At 59.0% G+C, this 18240-nt stretch overlaps 1 protein-coding gene across 1 annotated transcript; it reads left to right on the top strand.

The window, feature by feature from the left end:
• Positions 1–7322: 7322 nt before the first annotated feature.
• TINAGL1 (tubulointerstitial nephritis antigen like 1) lies at positions 7323–16121 on the top strand. Its single transcript, XM_055139333.1, has 12 exons — positions 7323–7446; positions 7866–8213; positions 9031–9094; positions 12541–12633; positions 12806–12920; positions 13969–14092; positions 14176–14326; positions 14412–14601; positions 14740–14785; positions 15004–15127; positions 15479–15524; positions 15603–16121. Exons 2-12 carry the CDS (start codon positions 7874–7876, stop codon positions 15741–15743), a joined length of 1434 nt encoding a protein of 477 aa, XP_054995308.1. The 5' UTR covers positions 7323–7446; positions 7866–7873; the 3' UTR covers positions 15744–16121.
• The last annotated feature ends 2119 nt before the right edge of the window (positions 16122–18240 follow it).

The raw sequence follows: 18240 nt of genomic DNA, 5'->3' as shown, positions 1-18240 counted from the left end.
ATGTGATAAGGGGTTAATATTTAAGCAATGCAAAGAATGCTTACAACTCAATAGCAAAACCATCATCATCATAGGGAAAGAGTCCAAGTAGATATTTATCCAAAGAAGATGTACAAATGGTGAACAGGTATCTGGAAAGATGCTCAACAGCACAAATGACCAGAAAAATGCAAATCAAGACCACATGTGCATCACCTCTTCCTGTTACAATGGTCATTATCAAAAAGACAAAAATCATAAGGGAAGAATGTGGAGAAGGGACCCTCTGTGGAGCTCTTAGGTGTGGAACCTAGTGCGGGCACTGTGGAAAACATCGGGCAGATTCTTCGAAACGTTAAAATAGAACCGCCATGTCATCCAGCTTCTGGGAATATATCTGAGGGAAAGGAAACTGCTATGCCCAAGAGATATCCGCACCCCGTGTCCAAAGCAGAAAGAAGGGCAGACACGTATGCTCGTGCATTCGCACACACACATACACACACACTCTGATAAAAATTAACAAAATCCTAACAATTTTGAAAATGCAAATACACAAGGATATGATACTAACTTAAATAAGTCAGATGGAGACTCTGATCTCACTTCTATGTGGAAACTGAACCAAAAATGCAACCCTCCCTCCAAAAACCCACAAACAGAACAAAAACAAGACCAAACAAAAAACACACTCAAAGAAAAAGAGATCAGGGTTGTGCTTACCAGACATAGGAGGTAAGAGTGGGAACTGAAGAAAAGTGATTAAAAAAAAAAGAAAGAAAAAGGAAAAAGTATGAACTTGCAGTTAAAAGAGAAACAAAATCAGGGGTGTGATGTACAGAGAGAGGCACATGTCCGCCTGTTGTGTGATACACAAAGAGAGGCACATGTCCGCCTTTGTGTGATGAGCTGCACAGTGCTCAGGCCCTCGTTCTCACCACATACAGATGATTTTTTGTTGTTGTTATTTCCTTCTCTCATTGTATCTATATGATATGATGGATGGTAACTAGACCTACTATGGTAGTACTTTCAGAACATCCGTAAATTAAACCACTGTACTCTACATCCTAAGTTTGTACAGCAACTACATCAACCAAAATGGGAAAAAGAGCAAGAAAAATGGGTAGACATGTGAAATGTGCTTGTCCTCATGGAAGAATCTCTGGAACTTCTCAAGACCCATTTATGACTCTTCTTGCCTGGGAAGTCTTGCCGGAAATGTCAAGGAAAGTGTGGAAATGTCTCTGTAAACAGGCAGTCCAGAGAGATAGTACCAGCTTTCTAAGATGTTTGTTGGTGATAGCACCAAGTTTACTACAACGGGGGCAGCTTTCTTTGCAGGCACCAGGCTTGCAGAAAGAAAGGGGTTGGGGGTGGGGGGGAAGAGCTCTTAATACCAATGGTCTCAGGACTCCTGGCTCAATACGGTTTTGGCAGAAACGTAAAATTTAGAGATGGAGATGGAGGAAGTGCTGTTCCCTAGCTAATAGACTTCACAAGGAAACAGCATGCAGAGACCCCAAACACCAATGCTGCAGCAATATTACAGAAAAGGGAAATTTGTGCCATCAAAGACACCACCAGACACAATGGGTGGGAGAGTCAGCACACGTGTGTGTGTTGAGGGGGATATCAGGGGGCTTGGGTTCACTCTCCTGTCTCTAACAGCTGTGTGACTCACTCTTGCTCTGTCCCTAACAGCTGTCCCTAACAACTGGGCCAGCCAGAAAGCCTTTCTGAGACTTGACCTTCCCTTCTGTAAATCGAGATAAGAGGATTATCGGGGGGAAAGGCCATGCTTGGCACCTGACTAGGAGGAGGAGAACGTGCTATCAGACAGACAGCAGCCGGTCAGTCCAAACTCAGGGTCACTCCCAAGGCAGAAGCCCTCCTTTGTTTTTCTAGAGGGTTTGACGTTTCCCACCTATTCCTGGATATTCCAGCCCCTCCTCTTCCTACTCCCACTTGGCCTTAGAAAGCAACAGAGTGCTCCCTTCTACCAACCCTCCTCCTCCTCTCTCTGCCTCTCAGTCTCCGCATGGTGTACACTTCTTTCAAAGGCAGCTGTCTCTGTGGGTCTCTTGACTTCTTATCAAGGACCCTACCTAGCCCCCCGCTCCTCCCTGCCCTCTTCCCCCTAGGCAATGCCAGCAGACCAGAAATAAGGCTTGCAGCCTCTATGTTTGGACCAAACTCTGCCAGGATCTCTTTTCTCTTCCAGTCATATCCCCATTTCTCTTCTTTGCAGGAAACTTTCTAAAGTGGCACCTCTGATGGTTCTCACACCTTCACTGGTTCTGCCGTTCCCCTCGTCCCAGCCTGCATCCATCCTCACCCACTCCAGATGGTGCTCCCCCCAGCCACACCCTCCCTGGTCCTGCATCCCAGGTGCACATCTCTTCTCTGCACTTCGTCAACCTTTCAGCAACATTTTCTTTTCCTTCCTTCCTTCCTTCCTTCCTTCCTTCCTTCCTTCCTTCCTTCCTTCCTTCCTTCCTTCCTTCCTCCTTCCTTCCTTCTTCTTCTTCTTCTTTTTCTTCTTCTTCTTCTTCTTCTTCTTCTTCTTCTTCTTCTTCTTCTTCTTCTTCTTCTTCTTCTTCTCCTCCTCCTTCTTTTCCTTCTCCTTCTTCTCCTTCCTCCCTTTCTTTCTTTCTTTCTTTCTTTCTTTCTTTCTTTCTTTCTTTCTTTCTTTCTTTCTTTCTTTCTTTCTTTCTTTCTTTCTTTCTTTCTTTCTTTCTTTCTTCCTTCTTTTCTTTCACATCTCGATACAAGAGAAAATATTTAAGTTTTAAAGTATCCTGATGCCAGGTCAGATAGTACAGTGGATAGGGCACTTCCCTTGCATGTGACTGACCCAGGTTCAATCTCTGGCATCCCATATGGTCCCGTGAGCCTGTCAGGAGTAATCCCTGAATGAAGAGCCAGAAGCTAGGCCTGAACACCACTGGGTATGGCCCAAAAAAAGGGGAAAAAATCCTGATGGCCTATTCACCTCCTTTTGCTGCTCACCTCTCTCCAGAAACTTCCAATTTGATGGGAAGAGGGTCTTGTGGGAAATTAATAATGAATCCTTCTTTGCATGCTCTCTTCTGAGTCATATCCCCAGTTTTGCTCTGATCTTTTTATTCCCGACTTAAGCGCAGTGGGATGGATTTCTGAAGGGCGACCTGGCCTATGGAAGAGCTGTGTTCAGTGGGAACGGGCAGGTTCATAAACAGGTGCCTGGTGCTCTGGGAAACTGGGAAGCACTGATTCTTCCTAGAGCATGTCATTTTTGACATAACTAGGGCCAGCTTTCAGGATTTCACTATATCCATTCACAGACCTCGTCACCACTAAGCCATTCCCGAAGCATAGGCTCTTCACAGTTAATCTCCTCCTCCTCCTCCTCCTCCTCCTCCTCCTTCTCCTTCTCCTTCTCCTTCTCCTTCTTCTTCTTCTTCTTCTTCTTCTTCTTCTTCTTCTTCTTCTTCTTCTTCTTCTTCTTCTTCTTCTTCTTCTCTTCTTCTTCCTCTTCCTCTTCTTCCTCTTCTTCCTCTTCTCTTCTTCTTCTTCCTCTTCCTCTTCTTCCTCCTCCTCCTCCCCCCCCTCCTCCTCCTCCTCCTCCTCCTCCTCCTCCTCCTCCTCCTCCTCTTCTTCTTCTTCTTCTTCTTCTTCTTCTTCTTCTTCTTCTTCTTCTTCTTCTTCTTCTTCTTCTTCTTCTTCTTCCTCTTCCTCCTCCTCCACCTCCTTCTTCTTCTTCCTCCTCCTCCTCTTCTTCTTCCCTCTCCGCCACACCTAGCTGTGCTCAGGAACCATTCCTAGTTGTGCTCATATAGAACCATGTGCAGTACTGGCAATGGGACCCAGGTGGGCCAATGCAAGGCAAGTGCCTGATGCAAGACAAGCACCCTACCTGCTATACTATCTCTCTGGTCCCCGTATCAGTGTCTTAACATCTCTCACCTGGCTCTGCTCCTGCCTCTGTGGCCATTCCGACTCCCTCTTTTCTCTCCTAATCCAGAAAAGTCATCAGGCATAGCCCTTCATCCTTTCCAGTCTGAGCTGGAATCTAGTGGGGAGCCAAAGCACGCCCCAGCTGGCCTGACCTCTAGCTGTGAGTGGAGCCGAGACATGCAAGCATCTGCAGCACACGAGGCTGGAACACGGAGTTCTGCATGCCTCCCCCTCGGCCCAGCACCCCCATCCCCAGCAGGCCAGGCCAGTCCTGCTCCAGGGTTTGGTGGGGCTTTTCTCCTGGACGACAGCTCTGCCAGCCTCTTAGAATGAACCCCCCCTACAATGACCCCCCCCTGCCAACCCCATGTTCCTAGTTCCTAGGCTCACAAAGAAGCCAGGGTAGGATTTGGAGCAGCTTTCTCTGTGTCAGAGGAAACTCCAGCTCCCTCCTATAGCCCAAGAGATGCATGGGGGCTGCCCACCTCCCCGCCTGACCTTCTCTCCCCTCTCCCTCCTGCAATGTGCCCACTATGGGCTTCTTTCTGCTTCTCAGATGAAGCAGTGGACACCAGGGCACAGGCCTGCTGCTCCTGCTGCCCAGGGTGTCCATCTGGCCCTGGGCTTCTGAGTGGCCCATGTCCGCCTTCTGCAGTGAAGGGCTCTCAGGCAGGGTTTAGGGGGTCCAGGAGTCAGAGTGATTCTTGGCTGACTGAGCCAGCAGTTCAGTGTGAAGAGGACCAAGGGTGAGGTGCTGCTCGGGCCTGGCGCTACAAGGCCACCCCAGCAGGGCCACACCCAGGGATACCTGAGGGAGCCCGTGATGTGGAACTGGAGCCAAGGCTGGGTGTGGGCAGGCACGTGCCCGACCTAATCCTGAGACTGCCTCCCTGCCTCCCGCGCCCTCCTTTTCAGCTCCGAGGCCATCTCGTCTCTGAGACCCCCACCGCCGCCATTCCCAGCCCTGAGGCACTGACCTGCAGCTTCCTCGCCCTTCTGTGGTAGAGGGACTGTGAGTGAGACAAGCATGTGGGAAGCGTGGCCCAGCTAGGGACGGTTCATCACCTGGCCCATATCCGATCACCATGCGCGAGCATCGCATCAGCCCTCTCTGGCTTGGATCTCCGTCCTGGGATTGCTGCTCCAAGCTCTGGACGTGTCCTTCTGACCACAGGAGGCCACAGGGACCCCCAACCTTAGCTGAGCCTCCAGGCCACAGGCCAGGGTCCAGCAGAACGCAGCAGATCTCTGGGAAGGGCCTTGCAGCCTGCGAGGAGAAGGGCCCATTCTGGCTACCCAAAGTGGCGGGGGTGGAGAAGGAGGTGTCGGGGGGCTGCTCTGCTGTGTGACTGCAGCATGTCCTGGCCCCTTTGCCTGCCCTCACAGAAAAGAGTGATCAGGGGGTTCTACGGACTGCCCAGGTGCAGGCAGGGAGGACAGAAGCCCAGCAGAGCCCCAGGCCCCCTGCTCCCGCGGGCAGAGGCCGGCCCTGCCCCTCCTCACCTGTCGAGCATGCTCCAGCCCCCAGTGCACAAATAAAACAAAGAATGAGTCAGCAGGAAGGACACGGCCATGGAGTGGGGTGCGCAGCCCCACTCCCAACCCTGCCCTTTTCCTTTCCTCTTTGGCTAAGGAGTGCGGTGAGTCACGAGATTCTGTGCGGTGGGCTGGGTGCCAAGTTCGGCGGTGACGAGGGACCCCGAGTGGTGCTCTCAGCTCTCGCTGCTCCTCCCTGGCTTGGAGTGTGACTGCAGGGTGCAGCCAGCACCAGAGCCTCCCAGACAGCAACCCAGGAGCAGTCTCACGCGGACAGAGTATAAGCCACGGAGCCACGGAGCCCTCTGGAACAGGCCACCCACACGCTGCCAGCCAACACAGTCCCCAACGCAGAGCAGTGTCCAAATAGACTCCCAGGCCCCCACAGGCAGGCAGGTGGACAGACAGACAGGCAGGCAGGCAGGCAGGGGACAGAGAGACAGGCAGAAGCAGAAACACCCCCGCGCGGTTATTTGGATACACCCAAGCGCACAGCAACTCCCACAACCCAAACTCTTATGAGGAGGCTACTGGGAGTGACTGAGGGCAAAGGATAGGTCAGACCCCCCAAGACACCCCCAGGCCCAGAGCCACACAAAAACTGATCTGCAGAGTGGGCACTTGGGGACTTGAACCCTGGAAGCAGCTTCCAGCTCATCCCTGAGTTTTCAGGCCAACCCACTGAGCCCTGAGAACATCCTTTCAGGCTGGGAAGGGGGGCGGGGATAAGAAGGGAGTGACAGGCGTGAAGCTGCAGTGGATAAGGATGCCGGAATGATGGGCGTGACGGGGGGGGGGTGGGGGGGTTCCTGGCTCTGTGGCCTCAAGTCTTCTTCAGAGCTCAGTGAATGCATTGTCCTCTCCAGAACCCCGTACACAGGGGGCCCGCTCTGGGGTGTGCATGTGCCAATGCTGGGGCTCCAGGACACTCTCCCCTCTGTCGGGGTCGGACCCCATTGGGAATTCACCCTCCAGTGCCCCCTGGCAGGGGGTAGCCTACTCACAGACACCCCTTGTTCTGCTCCTCCCAGGGCCTGGCCTGCAGGGGTACCCCAGGGTGGGGGAGGGGTGCAGGAGGTCAGGGAGAGGGCAAAGGGAATCCCTCGGATGTTTGTGGGCCCCCCAACCAGGGGTGGGCGTGCCCAGGTGCTCTTTTTCATCTCCCTCCTGCTGGGCCGGGTCTGGCTGGGACCCAGGATGTCGGCAGTATTGCATAATGCGAGGTAAAAGGTGACAGCAGGCCTCAAGGGACAAAAGCCTTATTGTCTGGGGACCCAGGACAGCCGGGTTACACTGGGGGCAGGAAGGGGAGCTCTGGGGTGCCAGCTGGCTGGGCTCTAGCGTTAAAATCCTGAAGGGGCAGGTGCCAAGCAGGATGGCCTCAGGGTTGGCGATGCAGGGGGCGGAGTGAGGAAGTGCCCAGGGGGTTGGGGAAGGGGCAGATGCCAAGATGGGGGCACCCCCACCCCTCGAGGATGCGCGCCAGGGCGTCCGCAGGGCCCTAAACCCTGGGATTCCGATCATTCCTGGGAACCCAGGAGGCTTGGGGGCGGCGTCAGCCTGGGGGGGCACTGGGGAGAGGGGCGCACGGCGGCTTTATCACCACCGAGGGGCTTGAGGGAGGCTTAGGGAATTCTGCCGCCCCCTCCCACCTCCAGGGATGTCCCCACCTGAGGTCCCGCACTCGGAGCTCCGCAGTCCTCTATCGCCCCGTCGGGGGACCCTCTGCGCGCGGGGAAGCCCACCGGGCGCTCCTCACTGAGCCGGCCCGGGGCTTCCCTCGCGCTCCGCACGCCCGCACGGTCCCGGCCCCGCCCGCAGGTGCGCCCCGCAGGCCGCCTGGGAGCCGGGCGCGGCGGGGCGGGAGCTGGAGGCGGGCGGGGCGCTACCGAAGGCCGCTGCCGGCCCGGCCCGCCCCGCGCGGCACCCGGAGAGCGGCGGGCGCTGAGCAGGGAGGCGCGGCACTGCGGGCCCGGCCCACCGCCCTAGCAGGTAGGACGCGGAGGGCGCGGGGAGCCGGGAAGGTAGGGGGCGGGCAGGGGGTGGGCAAGAGCTGGGCAGGGGGCCGGGCGCTGAGCGGAGCTGGGACGGGACGCGGAGGGTGCGCATGCGAGCAAAGTCAAGGTCCCGCAGGGGCAGCAGGAGAGTCCCGGGGCCACCGTGGGGCCACAGTGGGGGTGGGGGGACACAGAGCACCAAGTCCCACCTCTGGGCAGGTCTGGGAGGGGCTTCGCTTCTTGCCCGCCCCCGCCCCTATCAGCCCGGGCCCCTCTGCCCGGGTTCCCAGTCGGGGTCTCTAACCTGCAGCACCCCTTAGCTTCACAGCCCCAGGAGGCCTGGTGATTAGCCCCGGGGTTGCCGGGGTCTCTGTCCACCGCTCTGCCCCCTGACCTCTGTCCTCCCCGGCCCAGGACGCAGCATGTGGCGCTACCCGCTGGGGCCGCTGCTGCTGCTGCTGCTGCTGCTGCTGCTGCTGCTGCCGCCGCCCGGGGAGCTGGCCCGGACCTCGGGGCGGTGGCGGGGCCGGTGGCGCCGGGAGCTCGCGCCCGCCCTGCACGCGCGGGGCATCCGCGACGCAGGCGGCCGGTACTGCGAGGAGCAGGACCTGTGCTGCCGGGGCCGCGCCGACAACTGCTCCATGCCCTACCTGGGCGTCACCTGCTACTGTGACCTCTTCTGCAACCGCACCATCTCCGACTGCTGCCCCGACTTCTGGGACTTCTGCCTCGGGGTGCCGCCCCCGCTGCCTCCCTACCAAGGTGGGCATCGATCTCCAGGAGGGTGGGGCCCTGGTTCCACCCTAGGACTGTGCCAGGCTCAGGAGCAAGGCTGATGCCAGGCGGTTCCGTCGGGGGCTCTGTGGGATGGAGAGGGAAGAGGTCCCAGACACTGTCTGCACCTCTGGGCCGCGTAGCTCTGAGCTAATGGGGTGCTCCAGCATCTGCCACTGCTGCTGGCCCGGGAGGGAGCAGGGCGTCTCCTGCTCTCTAGTCCAGTCCCATTCAGCACGTGCGAGAGAAGGTGTGGGCCCTGGCATGATAAAGCACACAGGGGCTGGGCCAGCCCGTCTGCTGGGGTTCCCTGCCGGTGAACTGGTGGCCGTAGCCCAAGGAGCTTGACTCGGGTCTCCTTTCCTCTGTGCCGTCCAGCAGGGGAATCCCTTGAATCCCTTCTCTCAGTTCTGTGGGGTTGAGGGGCTGCATACCAGGCAGTTACCCCAAAGCCTGGTGCTGTCTAAGGAGAGTCACTGGAGCACCCCTGTCTCCAAACCCCAACTCACTGAAATGGCAGAAGAGCAGAGTGTGTGGAGACGGGTGTTCCAGTGAAGCATGAGGGATCAGAGCCACGTGCAATGAAGAACTTCCCAGGGTGCAGTTGCTGTGTGACCCCACGGGAGACGGTCTCTCTTTTAACTTGGCGTTTAGTTTCAGTGAGGGCTGGGACCCATGTATGTGACTATGTATGCCTTTGTGGGGGGGGGCACGTGGAGGGAGGACTTAGGGTAGCTGACCCTTGGGGACCTGGGCATCATCTGTAGTCCCGGACTCACTTCTCTTCTCTCTTCCCTCCCATCAGGATGTTCACATGGGGGTCGCTTCTACCCAACCTTGGGGACATACTGGGACAATTGTAACCGTTGGTGAGTACTTAGGGTTGGAGTGGACTGGCATTGTGTCTTGTGGCTGACATTGTTCAATTCCTACTTCTTTCATGGACCTGCTGGAAACAAGTCCTTTTTTCACCCCAAGCCTCAGTTTCCCCATCTGTACCATGGGGATTTTTACCCTAACCAGGCCCGCATGTGCACTGATATTTCCATAATCTTCCTCAGCACAGGCAACTGATGTGCTGGGAGCTGGGGGTCCTTTCCTGCCTCTGCTTGGGCAGTCTCCGTCTCTCCTGACTTTGTCCATGTTGCGGGAGAGTCCGAGAAGAGGGGCGCCAGGAAGGAAACCTCTGTCTGAAGCATCCGCTGCCCCTGGCCGGATGAGGGTCAGGGCTGGTTGAGCTGAAGGCCAGCCAGGCTGTAGCAGGGCCTTCCCTGGAATGTGGCCCTTCCCCCCCTCTGTCAGCTCACCCCATCATTCCTGCCAGGAAAAGGAGGGGTTGCGGGGGTCCCCTCTACTCTGATCTCAGCTCTGAGATGGGAAATAGGGACTGGGAGGAAGCTGGAATGCCTTTGGGGAAATAACAGGGACCCGGGGACTCCAGTGAAGGAGGCGGCAGCCGCTTCCCGGCCCATGGCCCTCTTCGCCTGGGCCCGGGAGGCCCTGGGGAGGAGAGAAGCTTGTGGAATGCATTACTCGTGGGCTGTTTCCATTGCCTCACTGGAGTGAGGGGCGCCTGGGTCACGGCGAGAGTGTGGACTTGTGCATCCGCACGTGTGTCCGGGTGAGAGAATGACCATGCGTGCATGTGCACACAGGGTGTGTGTGTTGAGAAAGAAGCAGTCGGCCTGGTTCACCGGGTGCAGAGTGGAACCCTCTGGACATGGAGGGGTTAACACTTCCTCCCACTTGGCCCCGGGAGCTGACCCTGTGGACCCCACTCTGGAATGCTGCTGCCATCAGCCTTGTCTAGACCTGCCTGGGCAGCCCTGGGAAGGAAGAGCCAGGCGGCAGGAAAGGGCTGACCTTGCTGCCCCCACAAGGCCTGCTGTACCCCTCCCCATGTATCCCCCACCGGGTGGGTGGGCCAGTATCTGTGGTCTTCCAGGCTGCGGCCCTGGGGACCAGACATCTCCTGAGAGTCTCCCGTGCAGAGTTCCCCGGGTCGGAGGGTTCAGCCGTAGCCCGGCTTCTCCCCTCCAGGCTCCTTAAAAGGCAACACTGGTGCCTGCCTGGGCCTGGAAGGAGGCAGCTCCCCATCTCAACTGTGTCTGTGGAAGCAGCCCAACAGTCGAGTTCAGTGGCTCGGACAGCACTCACTGTGTGCCGGGCACGAGGCTGGCCAAGCAGGCACGGCTAGAAAGTGACACCAAACCCTTACCTTCGCGCTGGAGCGGCCTGTCCGAGGGTGGGGAGAAACACGCATGGCCATCGTGGAGGCCTGCCTGTCAGGGAGGAGGGGACGGGGACGCTAGTTTAAGAAGAGGCATGTATGCCAACTTGGAAATGGAGAGAGCAGGAGGGGCCCATGCCCCAGAGAGCAGCTAGGGGGAGCCAGGAAGGTGGGATAGAACCAGGCTCATTTGCAGCCAGAGCTGTGAAGTGGGAGAGGGGTCCCCAGGGGCGCAGCCCACGCACCCCTGCATCTCCGCCGCCACTTACAGAACCCAGGACCACTGGCCAAGACCTCAGCTTCTGAGAGGGGGAGTGTGGGGGCCAGGAGGGGCTGGGGTATGTGTTGGGGGATGGGTTAGGTGCCTCTGCAGGGTCCAGGCAGGGGGTGAGGAGGAGCCTGGAGGAGGGGGGTGGTAGCATAGGGGAACCTGGCAGGTGGGCTTAGTCTTTCAGATGTGCCCTCCAGGAACTTGCTGATGGGGACAGGAGCAGGCAGAGTTCCGCTTTTAACACCTGGGTGGGTCTGGGACTACTTCTGAGCGGGGCACATTGGGGGAGAGTCAGAGGTACCTTATACACACCTGGAGGGAAGGAGCCTGAAGCCAGAGAGAGCAGGGGCGCTCCAGGGACAAGCCAGGCAGGATGGATGCAGTGGACCATACGCAGTTCTGGAGCACTTGAAGTGGGCCAGGCCTGTGCTCGGTGCCCACCCACTAGTTCATCCTGGTGCATTTTACAGACGAAATACGGAGAGTGCATCTGTGACCCACCTGGCTGGTCAGTGAGGGCTGGAGCCAAGGACTGTACATTTGCAGTTCACCAAGGACTTCACGCTGCTGCTCATTCTTTCATGCTTTCATTCATTCATTCGTGCATTTGCCCAATACTATCTGGGAGCCTCTAGAGGCTTTGGAAGGCCCTGAAGCCTTCAGGGCCCTGCCAGCCTTGAGAGAGCCCGAGTCCACACTCTTCACAAGTAAATGTCTGGTTGCTCAGAGGGATGAGTTGCTAGGGAGGCAAGTGACATGAGAGCTGGACAGGAAGGAAGTAGGGGACAGAGGGACACTGAATTTAAGGTAGGACAACGGGGCAGGAGTCTTTGAGTAAAGACTAAAGACTTGGAGGAATGAGAGTGAATCTTGGCAGGGTCTGGCTGGTGGGAGAGAGAGAGAGAGAGAGAGAGAGAGAGAGAGAGCCCAGAGTGGTCAGTGAGGGGATGGGAGGACAATCCTGCAGCCTCACGGGCCCAGCCAGGAGCGTGTTTCTCACTCTGATGTGAAGCCCACGAAGAGTTTGGGGCAGGGTAAAGGCACCGTGTAGTGGGGTTTGTTTATTGTACGGGATCGTCCTGGTAGGTGTGTTAAAAATATACTTGGGGATATAGGGTGCAGAAGCGGGAACAGGGGGAGTTGCAGGTAATCTGGGCAAGGGTAGGGACTGCGAGGACAAGGGAGAGAATGTGGTTTGGATTCTGGAGGTGTGTTTAAGGTAGCACCTACGGGATAAGCCAGTGCACTGGACTGGCACCCAAGGGAGAGCCCAGGGCACCCCTAGGCTCTGGGCCTGAGCTCAGGAAGGATTTGTGCCTCATTTCTGAGGGCTGGAGGAGGGAGGAGCAGACAGGGAGGAGGGGAGATGAGGAATTCAGCTGGCGAGGTTGAAGTGTTGTTCCTACCTCTAGTGCAGATAACAGGTAGCAATGAGCTCCTTGAATCTGGAGTTCAGGGAGAGGCGGCCGCAGACAGAAACTGGAGCTTTGTGAACTTGGACTTGACAAGGACAGGCCCCGGCTGGGAGGGTGTCTTTGGGGGTCCTTAGAGCAGGATCTCAGGCCTCACCTTCTATTTTTAAAAATTTTTTGTGGGTTTGGCACATGGGGGCCACACCTGGTGGTGTTTGGGGGGTACTCCTGACTCTGGCTGGGGGTCTCTCGTGGTGTTGCGCAGGGGACCCTCTGATGTTAAGAACCACACTGGGGTTGGCCTCGTGCAGGGCCACGGCTCCACCTGACGCTATGAGAGGGTCAGAGATAGCGCCAGCCCCGGCGCTCAGACCCCACTCACTCCTTCCTCCCTGCTTCCAGCACCTGCCTGGAGAAAGGACAGTGGGAGTGTGACCAGGAGCCATGCCTGGTGGACCAAGACATGATCAACACCATCAACAAGGGCAATTACGGGTGAGAGACTCTGGGCGTGCCCGCAGTGAGCACGCGTGTACTCACTCCCACCCCCGTCCCCCGGGGGGGCCCACTCTCAGTGCAGTCAAGCCTCTCCATCCACATGCAGCACCTCCTGGAATCCCGGTCTGGGGGATCTGTGACTTCTGACCCCCACCCCCACCCCTTGCAGGTGGCGGGCCGGGAACCACAGTGCCTTCTGGGGCATGACCCTGGACGAGGGCATTCGCTACCGCCTGGGCACCTTCCGCCCACCTTCGTCGGTCTCCAACATGAATGAGATTCACGTAAGTCCATCTCCACGTGGCCCAGCACCCTGCCCCGGTACCCTGCTCCTCCAAGGGTCTGGGCCTGCCCCTCAGGCCGTGTGACCCTAGGCTAGTCACCGCCCCACTCCCCCACCGCCAGCCCCCCCACCTCGGCCCTTAGTTTGTAAGGAGATGTGCAAGGGCTGTGCGTGGCGGTGCTCAGAGCCCTGGGCTCACGCCCCCGCCCCTCCCTGCTTCCCAGCCTGGGAAATATGCTGCTGATCCCAGCACAGTTGCGTCAGGGGCCAAGGGCCAAGGAGGCCCCCTCGGTATTTTGGGAAGGGAGGGACAGAGTCTCCTCCAGCTCTGGCCAGAGAGCTGCAGTTCTCAGAAACAAATGCTGTCGCAGTGGAACCAAGCGGAGCCCCAGGGAAAAGGAGGAAGAGGGGACTTCTCCTTGCCCCCCTGTGGGACCCTCTAGGGGGAGAAGTAGGAGTTAGACCCCAAACAAGGCCTGGGGACCTTCGACCCTCTGGCAGGAGCAGAATGTGGGGAGGGGCTGGGGGCCTCCTCCGCCCATCAGTGGCAGGCGAGGAGGCCATGATCCCAGCAGGCCCTCCCTGCGGGAACTTGGGTTCAAGGCTGGGGTGACCAGACCCTGCCCAGGCCTCTGGCTATTTTCCACCTCCTGCTGTTTGCTTTGGGAGCCAGCCAGGTCACGGTCCTCGCTGCTCCCTCCCTGCAGTCCTTGGGGCCCTGGAGCCCAGGGTCCTGCAAGGAAGAAGGATGTGACAAATGAGGAGGCAGAGGCAGGAAGAGGCAGCAGTGAGGGGAATGGAAGGCCGCGGTGCTGGCCTTGTCCCCGTTCCCTTTGTCTCTGCTGCCTCCTCTGTGAAATGGGGCTCGTTGCCCCTCCCTCACTGCACCCTGCCCCCCACCCCCCCCCCAGGAGGGAGGCTCTGGGAGGTGCTGGGGTCTTGCAGCAGGAAGGCTCAGAGCTGCAGCTGCAGGAGCTCCTGCACTCTCAGCTGGTCCGAGGGGGTCAGGGCGGTGGCAGGGGGCAGACAGCCTTGCGTTTGCCTTGCAGAAGGTGCTGGGCCCGGGAGAGGCACTGCCCCGGACCTTCGAGGCCTCTGAGAAGTGGCCCAACATGATCCATGAGCCTCTGGACCAGGGCAACTGTGCCGGCTCCTGGGCCTTCTCCACGGCAGGTGCGTCCTGGGGGTGGCCCCCATGGGCCAGGCGGGCCAGGCGCGGAGCCTCCTGACAGCCCCTCTGCCCCGCTCCCCCACAGCCGTGGCATCCGATCGAGTCTCAATCCACTCTCTGGGGCACATGACACCGGTGCTGTCGCCTCAGAACCTGCTGTCCTGTGACACCCACAACCAGCAGGGCTGCCGCGGGGGCCGTCTCGACGGGGCCTGGTGGTTCCTGCGACGTCGGGGGTGAGCAGCCGGGGTGCGGGTGGGGAGAGGGTGCTGGGGCCCACCTGGGCCAGGCCCTCACAGAGCTCCCTCTGCTGGCCTGCAGGGTGGTGTCAGACCACTGCTACCCGTTCTCAGGCCGGGAACCCCAGGAGGCTGGGCCTGCACCCCCTTGCATGATGCACAGCCGGGCCATGGGCCGGGGCAAGCGCCAGGCCACTGCCCGCTGTCCCAATAGCCAGGTCCACGCCAATGACATCTACCAGGTCACTCCTGCCTACCGACTCGGCTCCAGTGTAAGTGGGCGGGGGGGCGAGGGTGTGTGTGTGTGTGCGCGTGGTGACGGCTGTGGGGGGTGTGTGGTGGTGGTGGACAGCTGGGAGGCAGCGCAGGGCCAAGCCTCCCCACTGATGGGTCCCTCACGCCCTCCTCAGGAGACGGAAATCATGAAGGAGCTGATCGAGAACGGGCCCGTCCAAGGTAAGCGCCGTCGCTGCATCCTCCTAGTTCCAGAAGCCTGGTTAAGCGTGGCAATAGCAGCTTGAAGGGGCCCCGCCCTGGGCCTCAAGTTTCCTGGGACCAGGAGCAGAGGGGCCATGTGCCCTTCCTGCACGGGGCACCTGAAAAGGGCGTTTGGAATCGTGGCGCGGAGAGGCCCGGCTTGTGCTCGGGCTGAGCCTGCTCCCCTGTCCCCGCAGCGCTCATGGAGGTGCACGAGGATTTCTTCCTGTACCAGGGGGGCATCTACAGCCACACGCCAGTGAGCCAGGGGAGGCCCGAGCAGTACCGGCGGCACGGGACGCACTCGGTCAAGATCACAGGGTGAGGGTCGGGGTGATAGTCCCCTGGCACCCCCAAAGGGAGGGGAGGGGTTGAGTCGGGGAGAGGCTGGCAGATGGGTGAGGTCCCGGGACCAGCCATGCAGGAGGACAGGGACCCCAGGAGGAGACAGGCCCAGCCCAGATTCTGCCTTCCTTGCTCATCCCTCCACGGTCCCTTTGGGGTCTCCCCAGCATGGGGTGCGGGAACAGGCAGGGGCCAGCAAGTTCAAGGTCGGCACAAGTCCGAAGGGTGTCCGCAGTCACCAGAGATGACAGAGGCCTGGCTAGGGGAGGCCCCAGCCCAGAGGCCCGGGGCCAGGTGGGTGAGTGTCCCCCACGGCTGTGCCCACAGGTGGGGCGAGGAGACGCTGCCTGATGGAAGGACGCTGAAATATTGGGTGAGTGGCCGGCACCCCCGTCCCCCGCTCCTCTCTCCCCATTCCCGTTCCCCTCCTCACCGCCTTCTGCTCCCCCAGACTGCCGCCAACTCCTGGGGTCCAGCCTGGGGTGAGAAGGGCCACTTCCGCATCGTGCGTGGCGCCAACGAGTGCGACATCGAGAGCTTCGTGCTGGGCGTCTGGGGCCGCGTGGGCATGGAGGACATGGGGCACCACTGAGACCACTAACCACACTAGGGCTCACCGAGCGAGGTGGCCGGTGAGGAGTCCCCAGGGGGCGCCAACACTGCCTGATGTCACTGGGGCACCAGTGGGTGCCTCCGGTGGAACCCCCCAGCTCAGGGGCTGCGGACACAGCGCCCGGCCTGGGGGCCCCGGGCAGGCGAGGCTGGCAGAGCCCCCGGACCTCCCAGCAGGGCGGGGCAAGGCCTGGCCTGGGTGGATCACACTCACTGGCCCCAAGCCTCCTGGCTCCCACGCAAGACCAGCAAGGCCACGACGCCCCTAAGTCTTCAGCCCCTCTCCCGCCCCACCCCTGTACTCTTCCTCAAAGATATTTATTTTTCTTTTCACTGTTTTAAAATAAAACCAAAATCTGGCTAACTGTAGTGCTTGGGAGTTCTGGGAATGGGGATCCAGACTAGAATTGGGGTGGCCTGTGGTTAGACCCCAATGGGCCAGCTCGAGCCTTGGAGCAGGCTGCTTCATGGGGTTAGAACTCTTAGCATGCTCCATCCCTGGCCAGGGACCTACTCGGCAGTGGGCATGGATGGGCTTTGACCCCCAGAGAGCCTCGGGCGGTGGATCCACCTTCAGACCTTGAGTTAGCACTTCCTGGGGTGGGGGAGTGGCACCTCCCATCACCAGAACTGGGGACCAGGGACGGGGGCCCACAGACACAGAGCTTCCGTCTTTGTGGATAAGCTTCTCTCGGCACCTGTGAGTGTCCCTCCCCCCACAGGCATCCAGAACCCCCAGATAAACCAGCCCCATGACTTCCAGACCATCAGGATCTCCCCTCTTTCATACCCCTACCAGCTATCGCCACTGCCCAGGTGATGTCAGAGTACTAGAATGCCCAGCCCCTGTGCAGACCACTGCTGCCCGGCCCCTGCTCCACTGCTGTTGTAACATGCTGGAGGACCATTGAAGATCTGGGGACCGCCCGGGCCTCCCCCACACACCACACACACACAATCCGCCTGTGCTGTGTCTTCCTGATCCTGCTGCACTGGAGTTCCCTGAGGCATGGCCTGCTCTGCCCAGTCCTCTCCTGGACCATACCCTGTGGGGTGGCAGCTGTTCTTTCACTGCCACTTCCCTGCAAGCACACATGCGTGCACATGCCCATGTGAACACACGAGCACACATGCATGCACAAACACACTAGTGCACGTACAAACATGCACTCTTGTGAACACAGGCACATGCATACTGACATACACATCACACACATGTATACATGGACATACAAACACATGGACACACAACACCATAGTGCACATGCACACACACAAAATGCACACAGGCACACATGTAAGCACACAAGTGCAAATGTGCACAAGCACATACACACATATGCACACACACAAAGATGAGCACACATGCACCTACATATGCACACACAGACACTTGAGCACACGTGCACGTGTGCACACACACACCACCCCGAAGGCACAGGTGTCCGTCTTTGTGTTTGTGGGAACAGGAGTTTTCTTGGGGGGTAGAAGCCGTGGCCCCCTCGCCCCTCAGCGGACAGGGAAGGCAGGCAGGTGCGAGTCCGGGAGGGGAAGTCTTCGGGCCACAGCCCCTATTGGGCATCCTGGCGGGCATCACCTGAAAGGAATGCGGGTGCCCAGAAGCCGCCTTTGTGTCCTTTCCTGTTTGCCAGGACGTCCCGAGCCTGCTGCCCTGGCCCGCCAACTGTCCCCGGGAACCAAGGCCAGCAGGGCCCTGGACAGGGGGACCAGGGGAGCCCCCCCCCTGCGAGGGAACCCTCGGCTTCAACGTGCCTCCCCAGATCTCCTGCTGACAGGATGGGCCCCCCTGCTTCCACCCTGCTGGAAAAACCCCACGCAGGCCTGGAATATTTGCTCCGACCTTGGGCGGAAGGAACGGGGTGGGACAGAGAGGGGACGGGCTGACCAGCCCTTCGGGGAAGCCAGACCCTTCTTGCCCTTCGAGGGGGCCCGGCCCTTCCGCCCTCTACCCTGCCCCACCTCCTCCAGGAAGCCCCAAAGCTCGGCCTGCAGGGACAAGTGCAGATGGGGCTGGGCTTGGGGGTACCGTGGAAGATCCCTCCCTCCCCTCCCTCCGCCTCAGCCACTGGGCTTCTGATGTGTGTCAGACATTGTTAGAAAGTGAGACAGGACTCAAGGGCACAGCCGGCTGGGCGTTTGCCTCGCAGGATACGGAGCAGGAATAGATCCCCTACACCCCGTGCCCTGAGCACTGCCAGGAGTGAGCTCTGCACGCACAGACAGGTGTGGCCGCTCAAAAGCCAATACAATAAAATCAAGGGGCCCCAACCAGGTGCCCCCCTGAGCTGCTCTCCAGGGCACCTGTCCCCGGCTGTGTGTGCTGAACCTGGCTTCTCTCTCTCTCTGAGCAGAGGGCACGGATCAGACCAAGGTAGATTTGAAGTCCCGCTCTCTGCCTTGTAACCCACCCTGTGATGCTGCTTGGGGAACGGGGGTCTCCTTTGGTGGTACTCCGG

This window comes from Sorex araneus, chromosome 5 (genome assembly GCF_027595985.1).
Source record: "Sorex araneus isolate mSorAra2 chromosome 5, mSorAra2.pri, whole genome shotgun sequence".
NCBI classification, from domain to species: domain Eukaryota; kingdom Metazoa; phylum Chordata; class Mammalia; order Eulipotyphla; family Soricidae; genus Sorex; species Sorex araneus.
Note: the sequence above shows the minus strand (reverse complement) of the source record. Positions and strands in the feature narration are given on the sequence as shown.

Coding starts and splice junctions, on each gene's coding strand:
- TINAGL1 (XM_055139333.1), top strand. CDS start 7,874: ATGTGGCGCTACCCGCTGGGGCCGCTGCTGCTGCTGCTGCTGCTGCTG. Junction 8,214..9,030: donor CCCGCTGCCTCCCTACCAAG/GTGGGCATCGAT, acceptor CCCTCCCATCAG/GATGTTCACATGGGGGTCGC. Junction 14,093..14,175: donor CTGGGCCTTCTCCACGGCAG/GTGCGTCCTGGG, acceptor GCTCCCCCACAG/CCGTGGCATCCGATCGAGTC.